Source organism: Stenella coeruleoalba (assembly GCF_951394435.1).
Source record: "Stenella coeruleoalba genome assembly, chromosome: 15".
NCBI lineage: Eukaryota > Metazoa > Chordata > Mammalia > Artiodactyla > Delphinidae > Stenella > Stenella coeruleoalba.
The window spans coordinates 26,533,356-26,557,630 of record NC_137161.1 but is presented as its reverse complement, the minus strand read 5'-3'; the positions used below and the strand labels follow the sequence as shown (position 1 = coordinate 26,557,630).

Sequence of the window (24,275 nt, the reverse complement as noted above, 5' to 3'; positions counted from 1 at the left end):
TCCCAAGAGGCTCTCAACCAAGATCCTGGCTGAGCCTTCATTTCCCATCTCTAAAATGGAGCTGAAGACTCTGCAGCTGTCCGGGCTGTGGTGGAGAGGCAACGGGCTCCCTTACACTGAATCCAGTGCCCTTTGAGAGCCTGGTACAGAGTAGGGGCTTGGGCATGACGAGGACTGTCACCCTGAGCTGAGGCTCCCCGATAGCTGCAGCCTTGGGCCGAGGGTACAGCGAAGCCCAGAACAGTCAAGCCTTCTGAAGGATGGGGCAACCTCCTCCACACTCTCCCACCCACAAGTAACCAAGTCATCGGGCCCCTACTGTGTGCCACTCTCCATGCCAGGTCAGCTCCCCTCCCCTCTCGACATTTACTTCTCAGACCAACTCTGCTCCAGAGGCCTTAATAGCTTCTCTTGAGTAGATGAGGAATGTGAGGTTCAGAGAAGTTAAGTGACTTGCCTGAGGTGGCACAGCTAGTCTGTGACAAAGCTGTGATTTCAACCCAGAATTCCGTAACTCCTTAACACTACTCCTTCCGTGAGGGGCAGGGGTAGAGGACTGTCACTGGGCCCCCACTGGAAAACTGGCTGTGACCCCCAAGGGAATAGGGAACCATGCTTTGCTCTATCCCAAGTGTCCAGTATCTGCCTGGAACAGAGTAGGTGCTCAATAAACATTCGTTGAATGAATTTTAAGACTGATTCTGCCCTTTATTGAATCATACAGGTTTCCCCCCATAAAAGTGGCTTATTAATGTATCACTAAAAGATTTATTATGTTGCCATCTGTAAGAGAATTCCTATAAATAAAGTCAGAAATCAGAAAAGGTAAAAGGTCTGATATCTGGGGTAGAAAACAGTGACTTTACTGACAAGGCAGGGTCACTGCTTTCATGGTGGAGAGGGCTCCCTCCCAATTCTCAAGGACTCCCTACAACTTACAGTTTGCAAAGATTGGGGGGGCTTGGGCAGGGGCTGGACTCCTGGCTCCCACTTTGGCTTCTGTCCTAGGCCTGCCTCAGTTTCTCCAAAGACAGTATCTACTGGCGGTGGTTCAGTGGTTAGCATTTAAAGCCCCAGGTTCAGGCTAAGTCCTCTGTTTTGGGACTCCCTCCCCTTACAATCCCCACCCACCCCAAAAGAAGAGAGACTTGTGGCAGGTGAAAGGAGGGTCTGGAAACTCACAGCCCCTCAGAGGTGGGGCAATTCTGTTACTGGTTGGGCTTCAGTCTAATCTATGCGGAGGGTCTTATTATTGGTAAACTCAGCCCCTTTTCTTTTTGGCTGCACCTGGGGGCTTGTGGGATCTTAGTTCCTCCACGAGGGATCCCTCGAACCTGGGCCCCCAGCAGTGGAAGCACAGAGTCCTAACCACCAGGGAACTCCCAGTAAACTCAGCTTTAAGCAAACCTTATAATGGATCAATTGCAGGTAAGGTCTGCTTTAGGTAAACCGCTATGGGCATGTCCGGCTCTTCACAAAAAGATGAAGTCTTGTTTCTGACCTAATTGCTATTTCTGGAACCTCAAGGTCGAGTTTAGTTCCCAAGCCTGACGCCCCAGGCCCAGCTGCCCGGCTGTCCGCTTATGCGCCTCCTTCCTGGGTTCCCGGGGCTCCCTCTCATTGGCTGAGAGGTTGAAGGCCGTGACTGGCTTCCGCTGTCTCAACCTACCTGGGCGATGAGTGAGGCGAGACCTAAAGTCCCCTGGCTCAGCTAGGGCAGGGCTGGGGTGGGATCTGCACCCTGTGGGGACTGCTTTAGCGGGTACGGGAGGGGGAAACAACCGCTCAGGGCTGACTCAGCTGTGTCAGCAGGTGAGTGACGCTGTCGGGGTTGCGGGGCTGGGAACGCGCCACCGAGGCACCTGGCCGTGGAGCTTCGAGTGTAGGAGGAGCTCCCGCGCGAAGACTGGCTCCACCTGCGGGGTGGGGGTGGGGCAATGAGCCAACCTTCCCCTTTACCCACACCCTTTGTTGGGGTCGGGGGACGGGAGTGACAGCTCCTCTCCACATGCATTTTACACGCAAGGTCTTCCAGATCAGATAAGGCAGGTCCAGAGCGGAGCTGGGACTGGAGGGAGCAGTGAGAGGTCGTTCGGGGAGGCTGGAGGGTGTGGTTCTCCGCTGGAGTGGGAGGTGACTCACATGGGCCATAATGAGACGCTCCTCAGGCTGGTCCGGGGGCCCCGGGTACTCCTCGCCAAAGCACAGCCGGATCTGGTACTCGGGCTCCTGGCGACCATGATGCAGGTGGGCTCTCAGTTCTACGGGCACCGAGACTGTGGGGTCTGGGCCAAGATGGGGCGTCCCACCTGGTGCCCATCTTGTGCTCACATCCTATGCACACGTCCCGTAAGCCCACATCCCCATTGTGTGCCCATGCCCTATGCCCACTTCCACGTCCCCACACCTGCCTCATGTCCCACATCTGCTCCCACTTCTAGGTTTCATGCCCCATGCCTCCTGCCCTATGCTCACTATCATGCCTTTATGCCCACCCCATGCCCACTGCCACTCACCTATGCCTATCTTGTGTCCAGTGCCCCCGATGCCCACCCTATGCATAACGCCCTATGACAACACGTGCCCAAGTCCTATGCTTATGTCCCACACCCAGTGCCCCAGCCTGCCTCGTGCCTACACCTCCCATACGCCTATGTCTAATCTGTGCCCAGCCCTCCCGATGCCCATATTCGTTCCCACCCCCGGTGCTTCTGCGTCATGTCCTTTGTTTCCATTCCCACTCCAGCCCAGCATCGTCAAGTCCATCGCCCCGCGCCCACATCTCGTGTGCCCACTCTCCTCTGTCCGAGTTCCTTTGCCGACCCCAGTGCCCGGCCACTCCGCCCCGCGCCGCCAGCGGCCCCGCTGTCGCGCTCTTACCCGCGAGGAAGCTGCGCGTGTCGAGGAGCTGGCAGGTGCGCTCTCGCTCCAGTTTGTTGGGCCGCGCGCGGTGCGGGGCGAGCGGGCCGCGCCAGTACACACGGCCCTGGCACAGGCGCTTGGCGAAGACGCCCTCGGGCGCCACCCAGAGCAGCACTCCGCGCTCCAGGTGGGGCAGCAGGCGCCGCAGGACGCGGGCGCCGGGCGGCGGCTCCGGGAAACGAACCTGCGCGACGCGCGGCGGCGACCCCAGCAGGAGCTCGGCGGCAGCGGCGGCTGCGCGCGGACTCAGGCTGCAGCCCTCGGCCGCGCGCGCTGTGGCTTCGCGCACCAGCTCCGCGCCATAGAAGAGTCGCACGTGCAGCCAAAAATCTGCGGGAGAGGGAGGGGACGCGCGCCCGGCGTTGGCGGCGCCGGCTCCCCCTCCCCTCACAACAGGGCAGGGAACCCAGAGGTCACCCGGCCGCCACCTCGGGAATTTTTGACACTCCCTCCCGATAAGTAATAATAGTAATTCTAGTAGTAGTGGTGGTAGTAAATAATAGCAGCTTCCAGTATAAACAAACTGGTAGTTGAGCTTCAAAAGCATAGGGTCTGGGGCCATCAGTACAATGGGGGCATGACACTGACGCCCTCCCAGCCCAAATTTCTGGGATTCTAGGAGTTTCTTCCCGGTAAATATTTTTAATGCCGGTAGAAATAATAATCATCATAATAATAGCAACAACAACAACAAAACAGCAGCCTCCCATATGAAGAGCTAGCAGTATGCTCAGTGGTTAGGGCTGTGGGCTCTACAGCCAGGCCCTTGGGTTCTAATCTCTCACTGCCCCTTAGGAGCTGTGATCTGATAGTAACTTTCCCAGGGTTACTAACTGTGTGACCTTGGGCAGGGTTCTTAACCTCTGTGTCTGGTTTCTGCATCTGTAAAATGGGGAGAATGGCAGTATCTATCTCACAGGGCTGTGGGGAGACTTAGAAGGAAGCCTGGTATAAGCTAAGCCCTCAACAAATGTTAGCTGTTGTTATCTGGAGTCTGGGCTGGGTGCTTTGGGTGGGAGACAGAGGCTATTCGGCACCAACCCTAGGTCCTCCCCAGTTCTGCACAGCGGTCAGGGGAGAGGGCCTTCGGATTCCTTACCGGGGTTGCTGAAGTCCTCAGAAGGCAAGGGGCCCCAGGGGTGAGCAGGATCCTGAGCCTGGTACCCTGGAGAAGGAGGGGAAGCAGTAAGGCATCGCCTAACCCTGGGTCCCTCGACCCCTAGATCAAGGTCCTGGAAGAGGCCGGGGAGGAGGCAGGGGTGGGTGAGGAGACCCAGTCCTTACTGTGGCCAGCCAAAGGGCCTGGGGGCAGGGAGGCCAGCCTGGGGGGCTGCTTCTTGTCTTTATCCTCTGTGACTAATCTGGAGCCAACCTGAGCATCGGGAGAAAGGGTCGTGAGGGTGGAAGAGGAGACCTGTGGGCCACAGGAGCTCCCAGACAGTCTAAACTGGGGCAGGGGGAGGTCTGGACAGACTGAAAGCCAGCCGGGCTTGATAGGGACTTTGAAGTTCACCCCGTAGAGTTAAAGAGAGAGTTGATGGGGTTTTTGGAGGTGAAGCTCATTGTGATAGGGAGAGAAAAGTACTAGCAGTGAATGAGGAGATGGGGTGATAGAAATGGGGTGATAGAGCAATGGAATGGGGACACTTGGGACAGTGGAATGAACCAGGCTAATGGGGAGATGGGAACAGAGGAATGAACCGCAGATGACGGGGGAGAGGTGATGGGGTGGAGTAAGAGTGACACAGACAGTGACGGAGATAGAGATGATAGGGGTGATGGCAACAATGAGAGCTAGAGGTGATGCAGGTGAAGGGAATACAGTGATGGAACTGGATCTGATGGGATGAGTGGGGACAGAGTGATTGATCCCATGATGACAGGGAAGAGGGGCTGAAATGGGAGAAAATAGGGCTGGCGCAGACAGAGAGATGGAGGTGAAGATGGTGGAGACGATGGGACAGAAATGATGGAGTCAAGGAGAATAGAATGAAGGAGATGAAAATGATGGCAGAGATAGAGTAGAGGCAGGAAGTAGAGCTGATGGGTGGGAACAGAGATGGGCAGGAGCTGATGGAGAGGATGAGATGAATGCGCTGGAGATTATACAGGGGGTGGTATGGGTGCGAGGTGCCTGGGCTAGCAAGGCTGTAGGGGCTGGAAGGACTCACTGACCTGCTCTTCTGTCTTGCAGGCCAGCTCTGTCACTTCTCCAGGGGGCACCTGCTGGCTATGAAGAATGCCCTCCTCTTTAGAGGGGGCACAAGCCCTGGTAACTGGATGAAGGAAGAAATAGTCTGTGGTTTCCTGGGCCCCAAGGGGAACCCCCCAACCTTGTCTGAGGTGAGCCCAGACCAGAGTAACCCAGCTCACTGCATGATCTCAGGCAAGGCCCACCTCTCTCTGGGCTCAGTTTCCTCCTTTTCGAATGGGGAGATAAACTGTAAGGTCCTTCTAGGTTTACCAGCCCATGAGCTTATTTAAGCTCAATAAGCCCACCATTTCCCATTTTACAGATGGGCAATGTGAGGTCCTTATTGCCCAGAGAGCCATCCTCAGCTGCTACCTCCAGGGACAGGATGGTACCTGGGTTGTGGGCACCGGCAGACAGGAGCCGGTAGACCTTGTAGGGGTTGGAGATGTCCAGCTGGTTGAGCGAGCGCACCTCACAGAAGTCAGCGCTGTTGTTGAGGGCACAGCGGAGCCGCGTCTTCCAGGTGGAGGGGTCCTCCTTGTCAACGCCCTCTAGGTGCTTGCCCTTGTATATGGCCCAGGCCTGGGGGTGAGCAGGGGCATTGGGGGAGGAATAGCGTGGGAGATGGGGATGGTGCCGTGGAAAGGGATGAGGGCTGCCTTGCCTCCCACCCTTCTCTCTCTCTCCCTCTGTCCTTCGGCCCCTCCCTCCTTCCTTCTCTTCCTCCCTCCCTCCATCCAACACATATTCCTTGAGCTCCTGCTGTGTGCCAGGCCCAAGTTAAGGACTAAATGGGGAACAACAAGACATACATGGTCCCTGTTCTCAAGGAACTCAAGTCTCATGGGAGAAGGCAGCCGCAAACAGCTGAAAGGAAATAACTATATTCCAAATTATGGATTGTGATAAATAAAAAAAAAATACGATGGGATATAAAATGCTGGCAGTGACTTGCTATCTGGAGAGCCATAAAACGGAATCCTTACCTATTGCCACAAACAAAGTGGACTGCAGATGATTAAAAAACCAAAAGTAAGGGGTAAGACTATAAACTTAATAGGAAAGAATGTAGAAGAAAATCTTCTGGGGCAGAGAATGCTTCTTAACCAAAACTTTAAAGGCATGAACCATAAGGCAAAAACATTGCAATGTCTGAAATCAGCAAGGGGCTAAGATCTAGAACATACAGGAACTTCTGCAAATCAGTAAGAAACAGAAAGCATCCCCTAAAGAATCATTCTTATCAAAGGACAAAGGATGGGTGGTTTACAGAAGAGGAAACCAGAATCCCATGAGCATAGGAGAAGGTACTGAAACTCATTAGTGCCAGAGAAATGCAAATAAAAGTATGAGATATCACCTGTAAGCTTACAAAATTTAGCCAGTTGGATAAGCCAGTAGTTGGTTGGGATGTGGACACAGTTGGTGGGCATGGAATGGGAGCAGAGTCTCTGGAGGGCAATCAGGCATGCCTAGTCCAATTAAGTATAAGCATACCCTGTGAGCAGAAATGCCAATTCCAAAGGAATTCTCACAGAGGCTCATGAGGGGACCAGGGCAAGGATCCACTGCAGCGTTATTTGTGGTCTGGAAAGCAAACTTGTGTCCATCCCTGGGAAAGTAGGTGGGGGAGTGCGTGTAATAGATGCCCACTGGAGAGTTCTAGGCAGCATCTAGAAACAAATTAGATGGACAGAGAACAAGAATAGATCTTCAGAGCATGACCTTGAGTGAAATAAAAGTAAGACACAGAATGAGATCTATGACACAATTATGATGTATATAAGGTAAGAATACACACGAAACAGCAATGCCCACTTTGCAAGAAAACATACAAACCAAAGGTACTCATTAAACACATTAGAATGACTGTTGTGGTAGAGGGACTAAATAAATAAATAAATATGAGGGACCGCTTTAGAGAGGGTGATCAGAAAAGGCCTCGCAGAGGAAGTGGCATTTGGGCTGAAGCCTGATTGAAAAGAAGGATGGAGTCGGACAAAGATCTGGGGGAAGGCTGTACTAGGTCGAAGGAACAGCAAGTGCAGAGGTCCTGGGGTAGGAGAGATTCAAGGAAGGCCAGTGAGGCTGGAGCACAGTAGTCAAAGGGGAGGACAGTAGGAGATGTCTTGTTCGCATTGCTCACTTTCAGGGATGGGGGGCGGGGGATTTAATTGATAAATCACGCTCAGTCATTGCTCTCGGAGGAGATCCCAGGCTTAGTGGGACACCAGACTGAAAAGCCACAGTTCCTCTGTTGGTGTCTCTTGCCAGTGGTGAGACCTTTAAGGCTTGATTTTGCTGTCTGTAAACTGTGCCGATAATACCTAACCTCACCTGGTTGTGGCGCGTGTAAGATGAGCGGTCTACGTAACGTGCTTAGCACAGCACCTGGCACACGCTGCTTATTTATTGCAGTACTTATTCATTACGTTAAGGATGCTCTAACTCAAAGGTAACCTGGGCTCAAGGCACAGGGTGTTGTCACCATGACGAGAGAGGGATCTTTGGGGACACTGCTGTGCCCCTAAGCATTTAAAGTGGTGCCTGGCACACAGGAGATGCTCAATAAGTATTTGTTGAATGAATCAAATTGGGCCTCGAAGGATAAATAGGACGTTGCCAGGTGGAGTGACGTTCCCGGCAGGGGGAACAGCTCGAGCAAAGGCATGGAAGCGCGTGACGCGCAGGGGTCAGTGGGCAGCCTGGTGTGACTGGAGCTGGTGTGCGTGTCTGAGGGTATGTGTACTGTTGATTCTTGTTATTCCTGGTAGTTGTGTTCTATAAAATTTACACAACCACTGAGTTAGCAAACACTGAACCATCACTCCTAAGGGAAATACATAACCTTGTTCTATGAGCGTTTCTGTTGAAGGACACCTTATTTAATATAAACTGTTCATTCATTAACAGTGAACTCATGGCCAGCAACCCTGTAACTCACGTCTGAAAGAAACTTACAGACGTCACAGCCTTCCTGTGCTCAGGAATACTGACAGCGCTGCAACACTGTGTAAGCTGGGGGGTCATTTTAAACAGTGAAATCACCAACAAAAAGCACAAAAATATTAAAAACGTGGACTAAATATTGTCTGCGAAAGGACACCTGTTTACAGTAGAAGAGCTGAAACTGGAGTTGTCACCTTGCTCAACCTCAGCTGGGAACATGCATGTTGGTGACAATTTTTTTTTTTGCCATCCTGTGCATGTCTGTGAATGGCTGCAAAAGTGCCTTGAATATCAATTTTGAGATTACATATAATTTTAGCGAGTAAGAGAATTTGTAAATATGGAATCTGTGAATAATGAGGATCAACTGTGTGTGGTGGGGGGGAAGGGGAAGAGGAATTAAAGGAAGAAGACAGGTTGAAGCTGGATCATGAATGTCCTCGAAGGCCAAGCTTTATCCCGTGGACTTTGAGGCACCAGGAGGGCCTGAAGCCAGGGAGTCACATGTGTGTGTCAGGGGTGGGTTGAGGGATGGGTTAAAGCAGTGCCAAAGAGGGACAGGGAGGGCCCGTCCCCAGAATCTCCCGCTTCTGAACGGCACATAGCCTTAAGGGGCAGGCCAGGTAACCACCTGTTCAACACTTCCTGAACCAGTCCTCTGTGGGCCAGGCACTGCACTCAAGGTCACCACTCACGGGCAGCTGGAGGAGGCAGACTCATACAAGGCACTTATAATTCATAGGGAAAGCGGTTCCATGGAGGAAGCAGAAGGAATCAGGGATGACTTGGGAGAAGCACTGAGAGCTTCATAAATGCATTAAGCAAATGAATGCATCAGGGAAGGCTTGTCTTTAGTAAGAGATGTTTAAGCTGAGCATGATGGGAGTTGGCTAGTGAAAGTGAAGAAGAAAGGGTGTTCCAGGCAGGGGGAACAGAATGTACAAAGTTCTCACGGTGAGAGAGACAGGAAGCATTTGGAGACTGAAGGGAACTGTCTGGCTGGGTCTAAGGTTGGGGAAGGAGTGGAGAGAGACGGACAGAGGCCAGGGAGGAGCAGTTCATGCAGGGCTTTGAGGTCTTGGTAAGGAGTTGGGACTTTATCACAAGAGCAATGGGGAGCCACGGAAGGACTCTGAGTAGGAGAGTGCCAAGGCAAGATTTACATTTAGAAATATACCTCTGGAGGACTGAGGGGAGAGCTGAGGGATGGGAAAGCAGGGCATTCAGTTATCCTGGTGAGAGATGGTGGGAACTGGTCCACGTAGACGGATGAAAGAGCAGTTCTGCAGTAAGAGCCGAAGACCTTGGAAATGGATTAGAATGAGATTGCAGGAGAGGGGAGCGGCCAGGATTCAGGTGCCCAGCTCTGGGGTCTAGGTGGCGATCCGTGCCATCTTCCATTTTGGGAAATACAGACGTTTGTAGGAGGGAGCTGACGAGTGTGCTATTAAGGAGGTGCTGAGTCTGAGAGGTCTGGGCTGTCAGACCAGCAGGCTTGGGGCTTGGCTGGGAGGCTGGGAAACGCTGGGCTCCACACTGAGGCTGTGGAAGGGGAGAGTGGGACGTGAGGAGGGAGGTCCAAGAGAGAGTGCTGAGAGCCCCAAAAGAGGAGAAGAAGGGATGGAGGCTGAGAAGCGGGGTCCAGGAAGGTAGGAGGAAAACAGGTCAGGGTTGGAGTGGGGAGGGGACACAGATCCTGGAAACCAAGTGAGACTGTTTCAAGAAGGGAGGGTCCACTAGACACAAACCCACCCAGGGGTCCAAGAAGATGATAGTAACGGCATCCTTGGATTTGGCAAAATTAGAGACGTTAGCAGGAGGGAGAGGAACCACACTGTGGGTGGGGGAGGAGCGGGGGGGCGGGTATGAGTGAGGGCGTTGATGTCCAGAAGACCCTTTCTAGGTGCTTCACCCTGTGAAAGGAGAGGGGAGGCCAGAGAAGCAGGAGCTGGAGACGTGGTGTTTGGGATGGTGGCGGTGGCCTGGGATGCGGTTGGTTGCTTTTTGCTCACAGGAGAGATTCCAGTTTCAATCTTGGTGGGAAAGAGCCAGTTTGGAGGAAGTTAATGGTGTCTAAGGAAAGGGAGGGCATCCCTGGAGGAGGTCCCTGAGAAGGGCTGGTGTTGGAAAGCACAGAAAATGTCCCCGAAGCTGCTGGGGTTAACAGTTTACGTGTGGGAAGTGGAGGGAATTTCCATGGTGGCGGTGGCATCTAATTTCCTCAAGGAGAGGGAGGAGAGGTCTCCTGAGGTGTGGGGATGGTGCAGGTTATGCAGCCCTTGTCTGATTCTCTTTTAAGAGGGTGTGGGAGGGTCTCCCATGTATACAGAACACTACCCTCAACCTAGAGACAACTGAGGTTAAGGGGTGAACCTGTGGCCCGAGGTGACAGCGTGTCGGGTCGGTTCCGGACTCTGCGACAGTGTGAGCGCAGAGCCCTCCCGGGCCGGGCTGGCCACCCCCGGCCCGCGCATCCTTACCCTGAAGAGCGCCGCGTCCTGCTGCGCCTGGTAGCCCTGCTTGGCTGCGTGCTTCCAGGGGATGCGGAAGAGGGTCTTGCCCGCGTCCTCCCAGCGCAGCCCAGCGTAGCGCCCGCTCTCGATCTGCGCCACCAGCCAGTCCCGGAGACGCAGGGGACCCCCGGCCCCCGCCATGAGTCGCCTGCCGTCGGGGACCCTCCCTTCGTCCCTCCGCCATTGGTCGCCGGCCATCGGGGACACAGTGCTCCGGGGACCAGGTCTGGGGAGCGCGGCGGCCAGACCCAGCGCGACAGGGGATCGCGGGGGCCACCTGGACGGCGAGTGGAGGCGGCGAAAGCGAAAGGCTGGGCAGGAGGTTTCACTTTCCTTTCTGCTCCCCAGAGGCCCTGTCGCCCCTCCCCGTGTCGCCTGGCCCGGAGGGCGTCGGTCCTCACGTCGGGGGCAGCTAGAGGCACCACCAAGACCCACTGAAGGGTACGGGGTGGGGTAGCCCGGGTTCTGCTCATCCCTGGAGGGGGGCCCCCGAAGGGCGCTCAGAGGCATCCCTTGCACCATCCCTGCACCTGTTTTCTGCTCTTCCCAGCCTACCGGAAACTTAGTCTCTTTCCAGGACCTGGACTGTAGAGGTGGGAAAAGCATAGTGCTTCTCAGACTAACTCCCAGTAGAATTGGGAGGCAGAGACTGGTTTAAAATGCATACTCCTAGCCGCCATCCCAGACCTGAAGAATCAGATTTTCTGGGCAAGAAGTCCAGGAATGTGCATTTTAAACAAGTCCCGCCATGGGATTCTGATCCAGGTGGTCCATGGGTCACCCTTGGAGAAATATTTCCTTAAATATTGGGAGTCCCTTTCTGATTGCTCACCATGGTGCTGGGCCTGGCTGAAGCCTTTTCTGCAGTGTCTCAGTGGGTTCTCACAACAGCACGTGAGATGAGTGTAATTACCTACTTTGTTAAGAGGACTGAGGTCACAGAGCTAGTGCCTGGGGGAGTCAGAATCTGAACCCAGGACCCTCTGCCCCCAGAGCCCAGGGGGCTGAACAGTGCCCCACACTGCCTCCCAACAGCTGCACCTGGAGTTTATGGGTTCTGGGTGGGGTCCGTGACCCGCCCAAAGTGTATGCAATTTTTTCATCTCTACGCATTTTTCTAGGGTTTGTATCTTTCATTAAATTGTCAAAGGGGGGTTGTGATATGAAAGAGGTCAAGTAGCTCAGACCGCTCCACCCTGGCTGTGTACCTGGGAAAACTGAGGCTCTGAGAGGGAGAAACCACCCCTCACTGCAGGGAGCACCGAGCTGGATGGCCAGCCAGTGTTGACCAGAGGCTGGGAGCACTGTCCCTCATGTGTACCTGTCAGGGGCCTTGCTTCATGATCCCCACCTTCTGTCCTCATATGGCAGCAGCCACCCAGTTCTGACATTTCTACAGTCACAGCCAGGATTCAAAATCAGAGCTGTGGGACTCTGATGGAGCACAAAAAATTTCATATGATTAAATACAAGAGTATGGGACTTCCCTGGTGGTGCAATGGTTAAGGATCCACCTGCCAATGCAGGGGACACGGGTTCGATCCCTGGTCCAGGAAGATCCCACATGTCACGGAGCAACTAAGCCCATGTGCCACAACTACTGAGCCTGTGCTCTAGAGCCCGCAAGCCACAACTACTGAGCCCACATGCCACAACTACTGAAGCCCGTGCGCTTAGAGCCTGTGCTCCGCAACAAGAGAAGCCACTGCAATGAGAAACCCGCGCACCACAACGAAGAGTAGCCTCCGCTCGCCACAACTAGAGAAACCCTGAGTGCGGCAGTGAAGATCGAATGCAACCAAAAATAAAATAAAAAATTAAAAAATAAAATAAAATAATAAATACAAGAGTAATAATTACATCTAAGCAGGAGTATTGATTGTGTCAGGCAATCTCTTCATTTTTTTCTGGGGGCGGTGGGCAGAGTCATAGTAATGACAAGGATGGGGTCCACAGCCAGACTGCCTGGATTCAAATCCCAGCCCCACCACTTGCTAGCTGACCAGCCACTTCACAGGGCTGCTTGGGGATTCAATGAGATGCAGGTAAAGTGTTTGGCACATTGCCTGGCCCACAGTAAGTGCTCAATAAATGAGTGGTATTATTGCTCTTATTGAGCCACAGTGTGGTAAAAGCAGCAATGGAAGGGGGCGGGGAGCATCATGAAGGACCTGGAACATCAGATCAAGGGGTTTTGTTTGTCCTAGAGATGATAGGAATGGAGTTTTTTTTTTTTTTTGGCTGAGTTGGGTCTTCGTTGCCGCACATGGGCTTTCTCTAGTTGCTGCGAGCGGGGGCTACTCTTCGTTACGGTGTGCGGGCTTCTCACTGAGGTGGATTCTCTTGTTGCAGAGCACGGGCTCTACACGCGGGGGCTTCAGTAGTTTTGGCGTGCGGCTTAGCTGCTCCGCGGCATGTGGGATCTTCCCAGACCAGGGATCAAACCTGTGTCCACTGGCAGGTGGATTCTTAACCACTGTGCCACCAGGGAAGCCCCCCATTTTTTAAAAAAATATTTATTTATTTGGTTTCACTGGGTCTTAGTTGCGGCAGGCTGGCTCCTTAGTTGAGGCATTAGAACTCTTAGTTGCGGCATGCATGTGGGATCTAGTTCCCCGACCAGGGATGGAACCCGGGCCCCTTGCATTGGGAGTGCAGAGTCTTAACTACTGCGCCACCAGGGAAGTCCCCCGGACATATTTTTTCTTTTGTTTATCTGTTTATCTAGTGTCTTTCCCACCAGAATGTCAGCAACACCAGGGCACAGGTTTGCTCATTGCTGTGTCTTCAGTGCCCAGTACAATGCCTGGCATACAGTAGGTACTCAATGAACTCATGTTGCATGAATGCAGAGGAGGAGGTTGGGTAGCAGGTGAAGGTTATTTCATCCATCCTCCCACCCCGAATACTGGAATCTGGGCCTCCCCCACAGCCCTGAACACACTGCTTGGTGCATAATAAGAACCCCCATACAGGTGTTTATTAGATTATAGAGATTTCAGATCTCTCTTAATTCTAAGTTAATTTTAGTTTAGGAAAAATCAGCTCGGGTGACCCCTGTTCATCCTCAGAGTCAGTTTGCTGCTTTATGGGCTGCCCTGAGACCCTCCCTCCACAGTGGCTCCCCTGGCCTTTAAACTCTAGGTGGGGAGGGCCATTCCCACTAGCTGGGGGTGGATCCTCCTTGCCAATAACCTTCAAGACCAGAAGGAGCTGCTTCTTAACAACCATCATGGGACACAGAGTGTCTAGCTTCAAACCCAGCCTCCCCTACTCTAGCTGTGTGTCCTTGGGCAAGCTGCCTGACCACTCTGAGCCTCAGTTTCCTCCCCGAGGAGTAAGTGAACTCATTCAAGTAAAAAGTCAGGCATGAGGCAGGTACTACTACTATACCTTTACTAGCTAAGATTTGTGGATAGGGAAAGGAAAGGAGCTGGGGAGGAGGCGGGGGCGGGGCGCAGTGCTCAGGGAGGACAGGAGCTCAGCCAGGGGGAAAGGGGTTCAGAGAGGAGGAGCTGGCGGCCTTTTCAGGAGACCAGGGCTCCAGGGAGAGATGGGGTGAGGGTCAGGGAAGTGGAACTCAGTCCTGCAGACTGCAGTTCACGGAGGGTGGCAGGCTCCTCAGGCCCTAGGGGATGCAAACCCCCTCCCATTCTTTTTTCCGGCAGGCTCCAGCCCCTGGCAGAGTCCTGCAGCCCTGCCTTTGCTCAATGAAGGAACGACTGGGAGGCGATCAGACAGGCAGCTTCTGTGTCTCTTTAATATCCTCCAGGCCCATCCAACTACCCCACCCACCCACTCCCACTCCCACCGCCTTTAATGGGAGGGGGGGCCGGGGCACCCTCCCCCAGCCCAAGAACTAAGGCACCAGGTAGCTGCAGCAGGCCGGCCCAGACACAGAGCCACACACACAGATGGAGGACACACTGACCGCGGACGCAGACAAGCAAGGCGCGAAGGGGGCAGGGGCGGGGATCAGGCCGCCGCGGGGCTCCCACAGGCTCTGGGCCCGTCCTGAAGGCCGTGGGAGGCGCAGACAATCCCCGAAGGGGACCGGTCGAGAGGCCGAGGGGCGCCACGGCGGGGCAGGATCCTCACTTGCTGCCTTTGCGGGACAGACACCGCGGGAGGCAAGAGAAAGTCTGCTTGACGCGCGCCAGCAGCGGCAGCGGCCGGTGGGCTTCCCGGGGCGACCGCGGCACCAGGCGCTGCAAGGTCCCCTCCGAGGCCGAGGAGCTGGGCGCGGGGGAAGAGGCCGCGCTCGCAGAGCCCTGCCGGCAGCGCGCGCACATCGGCAGCAGCGCGCGCACCTCCTCCTCGTCGCGGAAAGGGCTCTCCCCGAAGCGCTCCTCCAGCTGCCGGCGAAGCTGGGGTGGGGTGGAGTCGGGGTCGATGCCGGGCCGCCGGCTCGGTCCCCTCCCCAATCCTCAGAGCTTCCGCTCTTCTTCGAGCTTCCCACACCTCGCTAAGCCCCTCCCGTCCTGACCATCCTCTTAGCTTCCCTTCTGCGTCCCCATCCCCCTAACTGAGCCCCTCTCCCTCCGAATCCCTCCCCTCTCCCTGAATCCCCTTCCCCTTTGACACTCCATCTTCCAGACCTACTAAAGTGAGCCCCCCACCTGCACAGTGGGGACCACATTAACCCCTCCCCACACTAACCAACAACTCTACTCAAGCAGGCCCTCTTCCCTGCCTGCCTCTTTCCTAATGCAGCCTTGCAGACAAGTCTCTGGGCAGCAGCCTGCCTTCCTGCACTGACTGCTTCTCTCTCTCATCTCTTGTTTGCGGGTGGGGGAGGGCGCAGCTCAGTCCCCGACATCTCCATGTGCCATCTGCCCAGTGGGCATAAGAGAAGGAACTGCTTTGGCCTCATCAAGGACCCAGGGGTGGAATAAGGACTGGACATGTCTCCCCAGAGGAGCCAAATGTTCAAATGCCTTCAGGCTCCAGGTAGGCAGAGCAGGCAATGCTGGAACCTAGCCAGATTGAAGGGTCCATAATCAGGCCCACGGGTGTTCAAATCCTAAGTTAAAAAGGAAAAGAAAACACCTGGCCGTCCAACCTAGGGGCTAGGTTAGCTCAAGAGCCACAGGCTAAATTCCTTCCAATCAGTGCTCAGCTCAAGTAAGAAGAGTTTCCCACCCCTGCCCCTGCCCCTACCTTCCGGGAACTGCCCCAGCCAAACTCTTCAAGCTGCTGCCTAAAGCCTGGGTTGGGGTTGGCGATGGGCCGCGTGGCCTTGATGGCTTCAAGCACGTCCCGCCAGCTCAGTCCTGTCACAGTCATCACATATGCCGTCACGATGGTGGTGCTTCGGGAGATGCCTGCAAAGCTGGGACATCCCACCCCAAGGCTTCAGGTAAGGCCCAATCTCCTCCGTGTCCTCCAGGCGCCCCATCCCCACTTCAGCTCTCCCACCCTTGCCTCCTGAGCTCCAACCACAAGGAACCTGCCAGGACCTGTCTTCCCACATCAGGCCTTTGTCTATGCTGTTCCCTCTGCCTGGCATTCACCCACATCAAAGGCCTGAGTGAAACATCACTTCACTCAATCATTCAGTACACGTTTCCTGATCATCTGTGATTTTTCAGGTACTGGGGATATAGTGGAGAATAAAACAGACATGGTCTCTGCTATCCTGGGCCTTACAATATGGTTGGGAGAGACAGACGCTAACAAGGGAAACAATTTCAGGTGGTGATAACTGCTTCGAAGATGAGTCCAGAGGCTAGGAGATTGTATAAGAAGAGGTATTAATCTAGTGGAAGGGATGCGGAGGATTAGGGAAGGGGTTCGCAAGGAAGTGACATCAAGCTGAATCCTGAAAGACGGGTAAGGATTGTCAAGAATGTTCTGGGCAGTGTACAAAGACCATGTGGGTGGGATCCTGGTGGACTTGAAGAATGGGGAGATGGCCAGCACAGCTGGAGCAAGGAAAGGAAGAAGAGAGGGGGAGAGGCAGGCTGGAGGAGCCGTCCCTATGGCTGGGGCTCAGGCAGAGCTACCCTGAGCCAGGCGTAGTGAGAAGTTATGGAATGAATGAAATCAACAGGGCCAGGGGCCCCTGGGAAAACTCAGGGGTCCCATCTCCCAGCCTGGGGCTCCTCACTGCCCTGTACTACTGCCTCAAAGGCTAGAGGGGAGGAGAAGGAGCTGGAATTACTGAAGGATGCTGGGCTACCTGCCTGACCTCACCTATTCCTCCCAATAGCTCGCCAGGTCAACATTCTTTTTTCCCATTTTACAGATGAGAAAATTGAGTCTCAGGGAGAAATAGCTATCTGGCCATGGCCATACAGCTGGTAAGAGACAGAGCCTTGATCTGAGTCCTCCATCAGCCTGTCAGACGAATGGTGGACTGTCAGGCATCGTGACAGGCTGGAGAAGATCCATCGCAGGCTCTGCATTCCCCACAGGATGAGGGCATGTTCAGGATGGAGGAAGGCCACTCACTTCCCCTCCCCCCACTCCCCTCTTAACTCACCAGTGCACAAGGCAGTTTCCCCCATTGAGGCGGCAACAGTGGATGAAGTTGATACATTCTTTGAAGTGCTTTTTGCTAGAGAAGAAAGCAATAAGGTACAGAGCACTGGGGGGGGGGACAGGTCTCCTAGGAGTTGTCCCCCACCCCATTTCTGGGATGGCAAGAGACAGAGCCCTGGATCCTCAGGTCAGCCAGCACGTGCAGTGACTAGGGGCTGACACTGTAGTACTGGTGGAGGTGTGTGTGAAGCAATAATGGTGGCGTTTCAGGAGGTGAGAGAGGCCAATGCTGGCAAATCCCACCACAGAGGCAGGAGCACCTCTTCAACGGGTCCTGTGGATCCTATTTTCATGGAGGGTTTATCTTGACCTTTCAAGGAAATGGGTGCGAGGAGTCCCACCCCTCTGGGGTCTGCAAACAGAGCGCCTGGGGACAATAACGGTCAACAACAGGGCTGGGAGCAAGAGTCCCAAGGGGCAGGAGTGTCTGTCTGGGTCCCTCCCAGGCTGGGGTGTACTACTGCTAATAACATAAACCAAAATCCTGCTTTCTGAGCCCTCATTACACGCCAGGCCCTGTCCTAGATCCTCAACCTGCGCTATCTGATCTATGACAGCCTCCTTGGTGCTGATGGCCCCAACCCCTCACACACCCATTTTCTCTCTCAGAGAGGGGAAGTGATTTGTCCAAGGTCAAACAGCAAGTAAGTGGCAGAGCCTGGCCTGAACCCAGATGCCTTAACTCCAAGGCCAGGAACAGGCTGAGCCTGACCCTTTCAAACCCACTGGGGCGTCTGAGCCTGAGGGACGGGGTGTTTTCTCCATTTCATAGCCAAAGAGACTGAGCTCTGGGAGGTTAAGACTTGGCCAGCGGCATAGGCAAGGGTGTGGCTGAGACAGAGTCCAGGTGGTCTGGGAGAACACCTGTGCTGGGGTCTCCAGGACAGCTTTGTGGCCTGAGTCCTCTCTGTCCTCCCTCAGACCACCTCCCACCCTCCCTCTTCCCCCCACATGAAGCAGCTGTCTGTCCATCTGTCAGCCCGTCCAGAGGAACTTACATGGGTACCTCAGGGGCGTCGGCCACTGAGATGCGAAGGTAGGTTATGTCCTGCAAGTACAAAACACACATGGGCAGCCTGCACCCCAACCCCAGCCTGGGCCTCCCAAGCACCTAGCAACCTTAGGCCAGTTCCTGCCCCTCTCTGGGCCACTGTTATTGTCTCTGTCCAAAGAGGGTAGACACCTCCTCTGAGGGCCTCCCAGGTCTGACCATCTGTGGTTCCAGAACCTTCTGAGAAGATGGTATCCTAACCCCGTAGCTGACTCGGGCACAAAGACTTGCCGAAAAGGATTCAGGGACCTTTTATTTAATAGCTGGGAAAGGGCCACTTAACTTGACTCCCCTCCATAAAAGGATTACAAAATTACACAGTAAGAAGGGCAAAGCAGATTTTATTCTCTTGAAAAGAAACAAGAAATATGAAGATTAGTTTTAGTTCATGAATTGTGGTTATAAAACTCTGTGCTAATTATTAAAATAATCAAGGAATGAATTGTCAGGAATTTCTCCAACAAACTTGCTACCACATCTTTCACTCCACGCCTAACCTTCCCACAAGATCTTAAAGATGAGCCCTGCCCACATTCCAAGAATCACTTTTCTCAGGGACCTCTCTTAGTCCTTTGATATTCAAATGGCTCTTTTCAAGGGACTGGCGCACCTCCAGCCAGTGACTAAGTGACCGCCTGGCTAGGTCCTCATCTGTTAGTGGCTTTGTGTGAGATTCCAGCCCTTCTCTGTAACTCACTCTCCCCAAGGTCCCACGAGCCTGCATCTTTTGCAAGCCTGCATCTTTTGCGAGCCTGCATCTTTTGCGAGCCTGCATCTTTTGCGAGGTTTGCAAATTCGCTTTGCAACACATTTGGCCTTGGATTTGCAGGGCATTATCAAACCCTGACTGGTAAATTCACTGATGGATGGGGAGGGAGAAGAGGGCAGGGCTGCCGGAGCAGGGACTCATTTTGCCAGTAGTCATTTCATTAGTAAATATAGTCATGCCTAGACAACCTTCCTCAGGCACTCTAGTGACTTGCATCCTCCAAATACTCCAAAACAAGCCTGCTCTATAAAGCAAAATCAGACTCCATTGACCTGGAAATTTCTTCTAGTGTCTCTGTGACACTGAGAACCACAGATTATTGGAGGTAGCTCTTAGAGACCATCAAATCTGACACAAGGGGAAACTAAGGCCCAGAGAGGGCAAGGACCCTGCCCAAGGGCACACAGCAAAGCTGTGACAGAACCCGGTCTGGATCTCAGATCTCGAGTCCCTTCCCACCCACAGTTCTCTCCCGTCGATGGGTGAGCCAGACTCTAACAGATAAAGAGGAAGGGGCTCTGTTTATGGATTGAGAATATGATTAACTTTGTTATTATGTCAGCTATAATTTGCTGAGCGCCTATTTTGTGGCTCTCAACAACCCAGTGAGGTAGGTACTGTTATAAAATTCCCCTTTTACGGATCAGGCAACTGAGGTCTAGAGAAGTGAAGTACCTGTGCCCAAGGTTACAGTCAGAATGTGGTGAAAATGTGAACTCAGAGCTCCTGACTCCAGCACATGTGGCCTGGATTTCCTACTTCCCTACTCTAGGTCATAACACCCTCACCCCGTCTTTTCCAGGATTCGATAATACCAGCTCCAACCCTCCCAGTGGGGGCGTGCTGTACAGTGTTCAAAGCATCTTTACCATGTCACAGTCCCCTGGGGGCAGATAGGGCTGAGGGATCAGAGGCCCAGACAGGTGAAATCATAGCCCCAGGTCACAAGCGAGACACAGAGCCCAGAAACATCTACGTGGAGTCATCTATTCAGTTGGACAACGGGAAGCCCCTGTGGGAGACTTTTTAAGGTTTAGTGTGAGGCCTCTGGAGCCAGATGGCCTGTGTTCAAATTCCAGCTCCTTAGTTTCCTGGATGTGTGACCTCAGGCCAGTTACTTTACCTCTCTGGTCCTCAGTTGCCAGAGAGGGAGCAAATAGGGATGCTAATGTAAAACAGGCCAGTTTTTAAGCAAATGAGTTAGCATATGGGTCAGGAAGGCCTGGTGCCAGTCGAGGATCTGGCACGTCGTAGGTACTTGATAAATGGGTGCTGTGGGGGTCTGAAACCCCCCTTCCCACCCATGTGCAGCTCTGGGATGGGGGTAAGGCTTACCTGCAGCAGAGGCTGGGGTGACTCGTGGATGGAGATGATGTGTGTGATCTTATTCCGACCTAGCTGATCCGTGTCTTTGGCGTCTGAAAGAAACAAGGATGCTTGAGCCAATCTGGCAGGTGTGACCTATATACTCCGATATATATATACTCACTTGGCCAAGTGAGGCGGGAGCTCACGGCCCCACTCTCCTACTCAGCCCGCCCTCTCCACCTTGGCCCACCCTCTGCCGGCTCCCTGCTCCTTCACCACCTCTTGCTCCCAGCATGACAGGTCCTGTCACACCCCTAAGCTTCAGTCTCTCCACTGGGGCACCCACAGGTAACAGCCCAGCACCTCCCCAGCCTTGCCCCTGCTGTTCTTTCCATTGCAAACACCCTTCTGTGGCATATCCTTCACCAGGCAATTCTTCTAGGAATCTTGCCTACAGAAGGGTTAACTCACACAGAAAGCTGTGTGTAGAAGATGGTTCTCTGCACTGCTGCTTATGACTGTCAACACATCAGAAACAGTTAAAAATGGGAACTGGGCTTCCCTGGTGGTGCAGTGGTTAAGGATCCGCCTGCCAATGCAGGGGACACGGGTTCAAGTCCTAGTCCGGGAAGATTCCGCATGCCATGGAGCAACTAAGCCCGTGTGCCACAACTACTGAGGCTGCGCTCTAGAGCCTGCGAGCCACAACTACTGAGCTCGCGTGCTACAACTACTGAAGCCCGTGCGCCTAGAGCCCGTGTTCCACAACAAGAGAAGCCACGGCCATGAGAAGCCTGCGCACCACAATGAAGAGTGGCTCCCGCTCGCCGCAACTAGAGAAAAGCCTGCGTGTAGCAACGAAGACCCAATGCAGCCAAAAAAAAAAAAAAGGGAACAAACCACAAGGGGACTGGATAAATAATGGTATATTCATACTTGAATACTGTGCAGCCACTAACAAGATCTCTGTGTGCTGATGTGCAAGGAAGCCCACAATATATTATTAAATGGGAAACACAGGTTACAGAACAGCATGCAGAATAGGCCTCCATTTTTGTTTTAAATATTATATCTATATGTACGAAGATACATGAAAACAACCCAGGGATATACCTCCCACAGCTATCAGTAGCCATCTCTAGGGGCTGGATTTCCAGTGCATGCAGACCTTTTATAATCGAAGAAATAACACTTGATCTCCACATGCCCACTTCCTCATTCACCACATTTACTGAGTGTTTACCATGTGCAGCCTTGGCTGGGCATGGCATTGTGGGGTCAAGTTCATGGCTCCTGCCCTCGTGGGCCTGCACACTTAAAGGGGGTTCAGACCTTACTTACCAAATATTCAGAAGTCGGTGTGGTGTGAGCTGCTGAGGGAGCTCCCGGGGAGGAAGGGACCAGGGTTTAGGAAAGTGGGGCCCCTAAGCCCAGAGTGGGACAGGAGTGGATGGGGAAAGCTCTGCCCCTGTGCAGATGCCCCTCCCTCCCTAAAGCTTTCTCTGACTCCACAGATGGAAGTGACTTTTCTTGCCTTGGGTCTCCCAAGCTCCGGATCAGCCTGTCTCTTAGCCCAGGCCTGGGACAGGCGGAGTGCTGTGGCCTTGGGACAGAGCGGGCAGTGCTCCCCGGTGAAGTTTCTGACGTAGAGTCCAGTCTCTAGAGACCTCTCCTCTGAGGAGGAGGTTGTGCCAGGAAGCCTTCCCAGCTTCCCAGCTAGAAGCAACACCTCCAAACAGACCTCAACCCAGAACCTCAGGGCTGGCAAAATCCTTAGAAGCAGGGGTGGGCCTTGTGCTGTGGGAGAGGCTGAGGCTCAGAGCAGGTGCAGCCTTGCCCAGTGTCCAGTGTTCGGAGCCCTCTGTACTGGGGACACTCCTCCACCCACGTCCCCCTTAGTCTTCATGAGTTCTTTCCCCCTCCCAGCCTGGCATCGCTTCCCTGCCCCCGGCCCCATTCCTGAGCGTGTCCAGGGTGCGTGGGCCAGAGCATGAATGGTGGACACAGGCCTGGGACAGGGAGTATGCCATGGCCTTGGGACAGAATGGGCGGTGCTCACCGATGAAGTTTCCGAGGTAGAGTCCAGGAAGTACCTACAGGAGAGACAGGCCGGGGTCAGCCGGGTAGGGGTGCATGCAGCCCCGCTCAGTCCCATGAAGGGCGTCTGGCCCTCAGGACTCAGGGAGCGATCACCCCCGTCTTGTGGGCCTGGATGCTCTATGAGTGATGTCTGGGGAGGGCAGCAGGGGGGCATCAAGGGAGGCCAGCCTGGGTAGGGGGAGAGGAAAGAGGAAGGAGGGGCACAAAGACCTAGGGAAAGAGGGTGGGAGGAGCACAGGGGAGGGGGCAAAGGGAGAGGTGGACTTTCTAAGGTGGGTGATGGGGAATTCTGAGAAGGAGGTGGGAAGGCAGGGACAGATGGGGGTCGTGCCTTGGGGTGGGGGATGGGGAAGGATAGAGAAACAGCGTTAGAGAGAGTCCAGGGAGACAGAGACACATGGAGACAGAGAAAGGGACTCAGGAAGAGATAGTCTGGGGGTGACAAGAGTGCCACAGAAAGACACAGCAAGAAATACAGAGTCACAGAAACTGTCAGAGACAGAGACACAGAGAGGCAGAGGCAGAGAGAGATACCGCCCCAGAGAGACAGACAGAGACGTACGATCTCAGGGTCCCAGGGAGACAGAGAAATAGACACACAGACCGCCAGAGCCAGAAGGTCAGAGGCGGGCGCCCGGCCGGCGCTGGGGCCGGCCAGGTGCGGGTTGCGCCATCCCGGCCCCCTACCTTGGTCATGCCATTCCCCATGATCCCGGGGGCGGGGATCCGGGCGCACCCCCAGCTCGCCACCCGCTGAGCGCAAGGGTCACAGCTGCCCTGACGGCCCGGGCCCGGCGCCTGCAGCCTGGCGGGGATCGGGGGGCCTGGTGTCCGCAGCCTGGCGGGGATCGGGGGGCCTAGTGTCCGCAGCCTGGCGGGGATCGGGGGGCCTGGCGTCCGCAGCTCGGCCCAGCCCTGCCCAGCTGCCGCCGCCGCCGCTGCCGCCGCCACCGCCCGCCGACCCCCGGCCAGGGAGGGAAATGCTGGAGTCGCCGCTGCCACCGCCGCCGCCACCGCCGCTGCAGGCTCCTCCTACCCCCTTGGTCATGTGGGCCGCCCCCCCACCCGTGGGTCGCGGCGGGGGGCTGGACAAAGCCCCAGTGTGCCGGGCCCGGGGCCCGCGGGACAACGGCAGCTTGTTGGGGCCGCGAGGGGCCTCCACCTCCGGAGGTGGGGGCGGGGCGCTCCCCCCACCCTGGCACCGTCAGGCGCGGGCGGGGCGGGGGCGGAGAGAGCCCCCAGCCGCGGGCTCAGAGACTCGGATCCCAGCTCCAGCTCTGCCCGGCCCTCCCTGCGGGCCCTGGGGCGAAACGCCTAGCTCCTTCGGCCTCGGTTTTCTAGCAGAAACGTGATGGGGGCTGGACTTTGATCTTCAGATTCTGTTTGAGACGAGAAAAGTGGGTAATTCCTTCCCTTTGTACATCTCCCTGCTCCGTCCCCCATGCAGGCATCTTACCAGCCAACCATCCTCCTCCCCAACTCTTGCAGCCAGTCTGTCCTCCCATCCTCCACTCCATCCATTCACTGTTCCGTCTGTCTGTTCATTCATCCAGCCGTCCTCCCATCTCTTCCTCCCATATACTTTGGCCTCTGAGGATAGTGCCATCTGGGTCAGCTCTGCTGGGACCAGGCATAACTCTGCTTAGGGACCCCAGTAAATCAGAGGTGCATGTGAGGAGAGGGAGACGAGTGAGTGTTACAGTCACCTGGGTTCCTTGGAGTAAAGGAGACTACGACAGGATGTAGTTAGAGGCAAGAGTCTCAGAAGGTGAGTCTGGAGACCAGGGTTCCAGGCCCTATTCATTCACCTCTGACCTGCTCAGTGACCTTAGGCAAATCCATTTGGGCTCCCAGCTACGCAAACGGTATGTCTCAGTGTGCTGCTACTAGGACCAAAGATGGAGAATGTGAAATAACTGAGAGCAC

At 54.6% G+C, this 24,275-nt stretch overlaps 2 protein-coding genes across 4 annotated transcripts; both read right to left on the bottom strand.

Moving 5' to 3' along the window:
* Positions 1-316: 316 nt before the first annotated feature.
* Positions 317-10,971, bottom strand: LOC307197736 (interferon regulatory factor 4-like). 2 transcript variants are annotated; one of them, XM_079944003.1, is made up of 8 exons: positions 10,546-10,971; positions 5,509-5,698; positions 5,090-5,198; positions 4,207-4,283; positions 4,022-4,087; positions 2,881-3,252; positions 2,143-2,261; positions 317-1,916 (listed from the first exon to the last, which is right to left on the bottom strand). In XM_079944003.1, the coding sequence occupies exons 1-8, from the start codon at positions 10,774-10,776 to the stop codon at positions 1,806-1,808; spliced, it is 1,275 nt and encodes a 424-aa protein (XP_079800129.1). In that variant the 5' UTR covers positions 10,777-10,971; the 3' UTR covers positions 317-1,805. The 2 variants fall into 2 exon arrangements, with proteins under 2 accessions (XP_079800129.1, XP_079800128.1); XM_079944002.1 differs by lacking the exons at positions 4,207-4,283; positions 5,090-5,198; positions 5,509-5,698 and having other exon boundaries at positions 317-2,261.
* Positions 10,972-14,402: 3,431 nt separating this feature from the next.
* Positions 14,403-23,711, bottom strand: DUSP15 (dual specificity phosphatase 15). Of its 2 annotated transcripts, XM_079944004.1 has the most exons (7): positions 23,037-23,711; positions 22,309-22,342; positions 20,277-20,359; positions 18,120-18,169; positions 17,063-17,137; positions 15,739-15,910; positions 14,403-14,945 (listed from the first exon to the last, which is right to left on the bottom strand). In XM_079944004.1, exons 1-7 carry the CDS (start codon positions 23,055-23,057, stop codon positions 14,673-14,675), a joined length of 708 nt encoding a protein of 235 aa, XP_079800130.1. In that variant the 5' UTR covers positions 23,058-23,711; the 3' UTR covers positions 14,403-14,672. The 2 variants fall into 2 exon arrangements, with proteins under 2 accessions (XP_079800130.1, XP_079800131.1); XM_079944005.1 differs by lacking the exon at positions 18,120-18,169 and having other exon boundaries at positions 23,037-23,056.
* Between the last annotated feature and the right edge of the window lie 564 nt (positions 23,712-24,275).

Bases quoted from the DNA above. Each gene is read 5' to 3' on its own strand.
- DUSP15 (XM_079944004.1), bottom strand. From the start codon at position 23,057: ATGGGGAATGGCATGACCAAG. The intron at 22,343-23,036 runs GTAGGGGGCCGG...TCTCTCCTGTAG, and splicing joins TGGGGAATGGCATGACCAAG to GTACTTCCTGGACTCTACCT. The intron at 14,946-15,738 runs GTAGGGGCAGGG...ACCCCACCCCAG, and splicing joins GCTGGGGCAGTTCCCGGAAG to CTTCGCCGGCAGCTGGAGGA.
- LOC307197736 (XM_079944003.1), bottom strand. From the start codon at position 10,776: ATGGCCGGCGACCAATGGCGGAGGGACGAAGGGAGGGTCCCCGACGGC. The intron at 5,199-5,508 runs GTACCATCCTGT...TCCTTCATCCAG, and splicing joins TGCCGGTGCCCACAACCCAG to TTACCAGGGCTTGTGCCCCC. The intron at 1,917-2,142 runs GTGAGTCACCTC...CCCACCCCGCAG, and splicing joins AGCGTCTCATTATGGCCCAT to GTGGAGCCAGTCTTCGCGCG.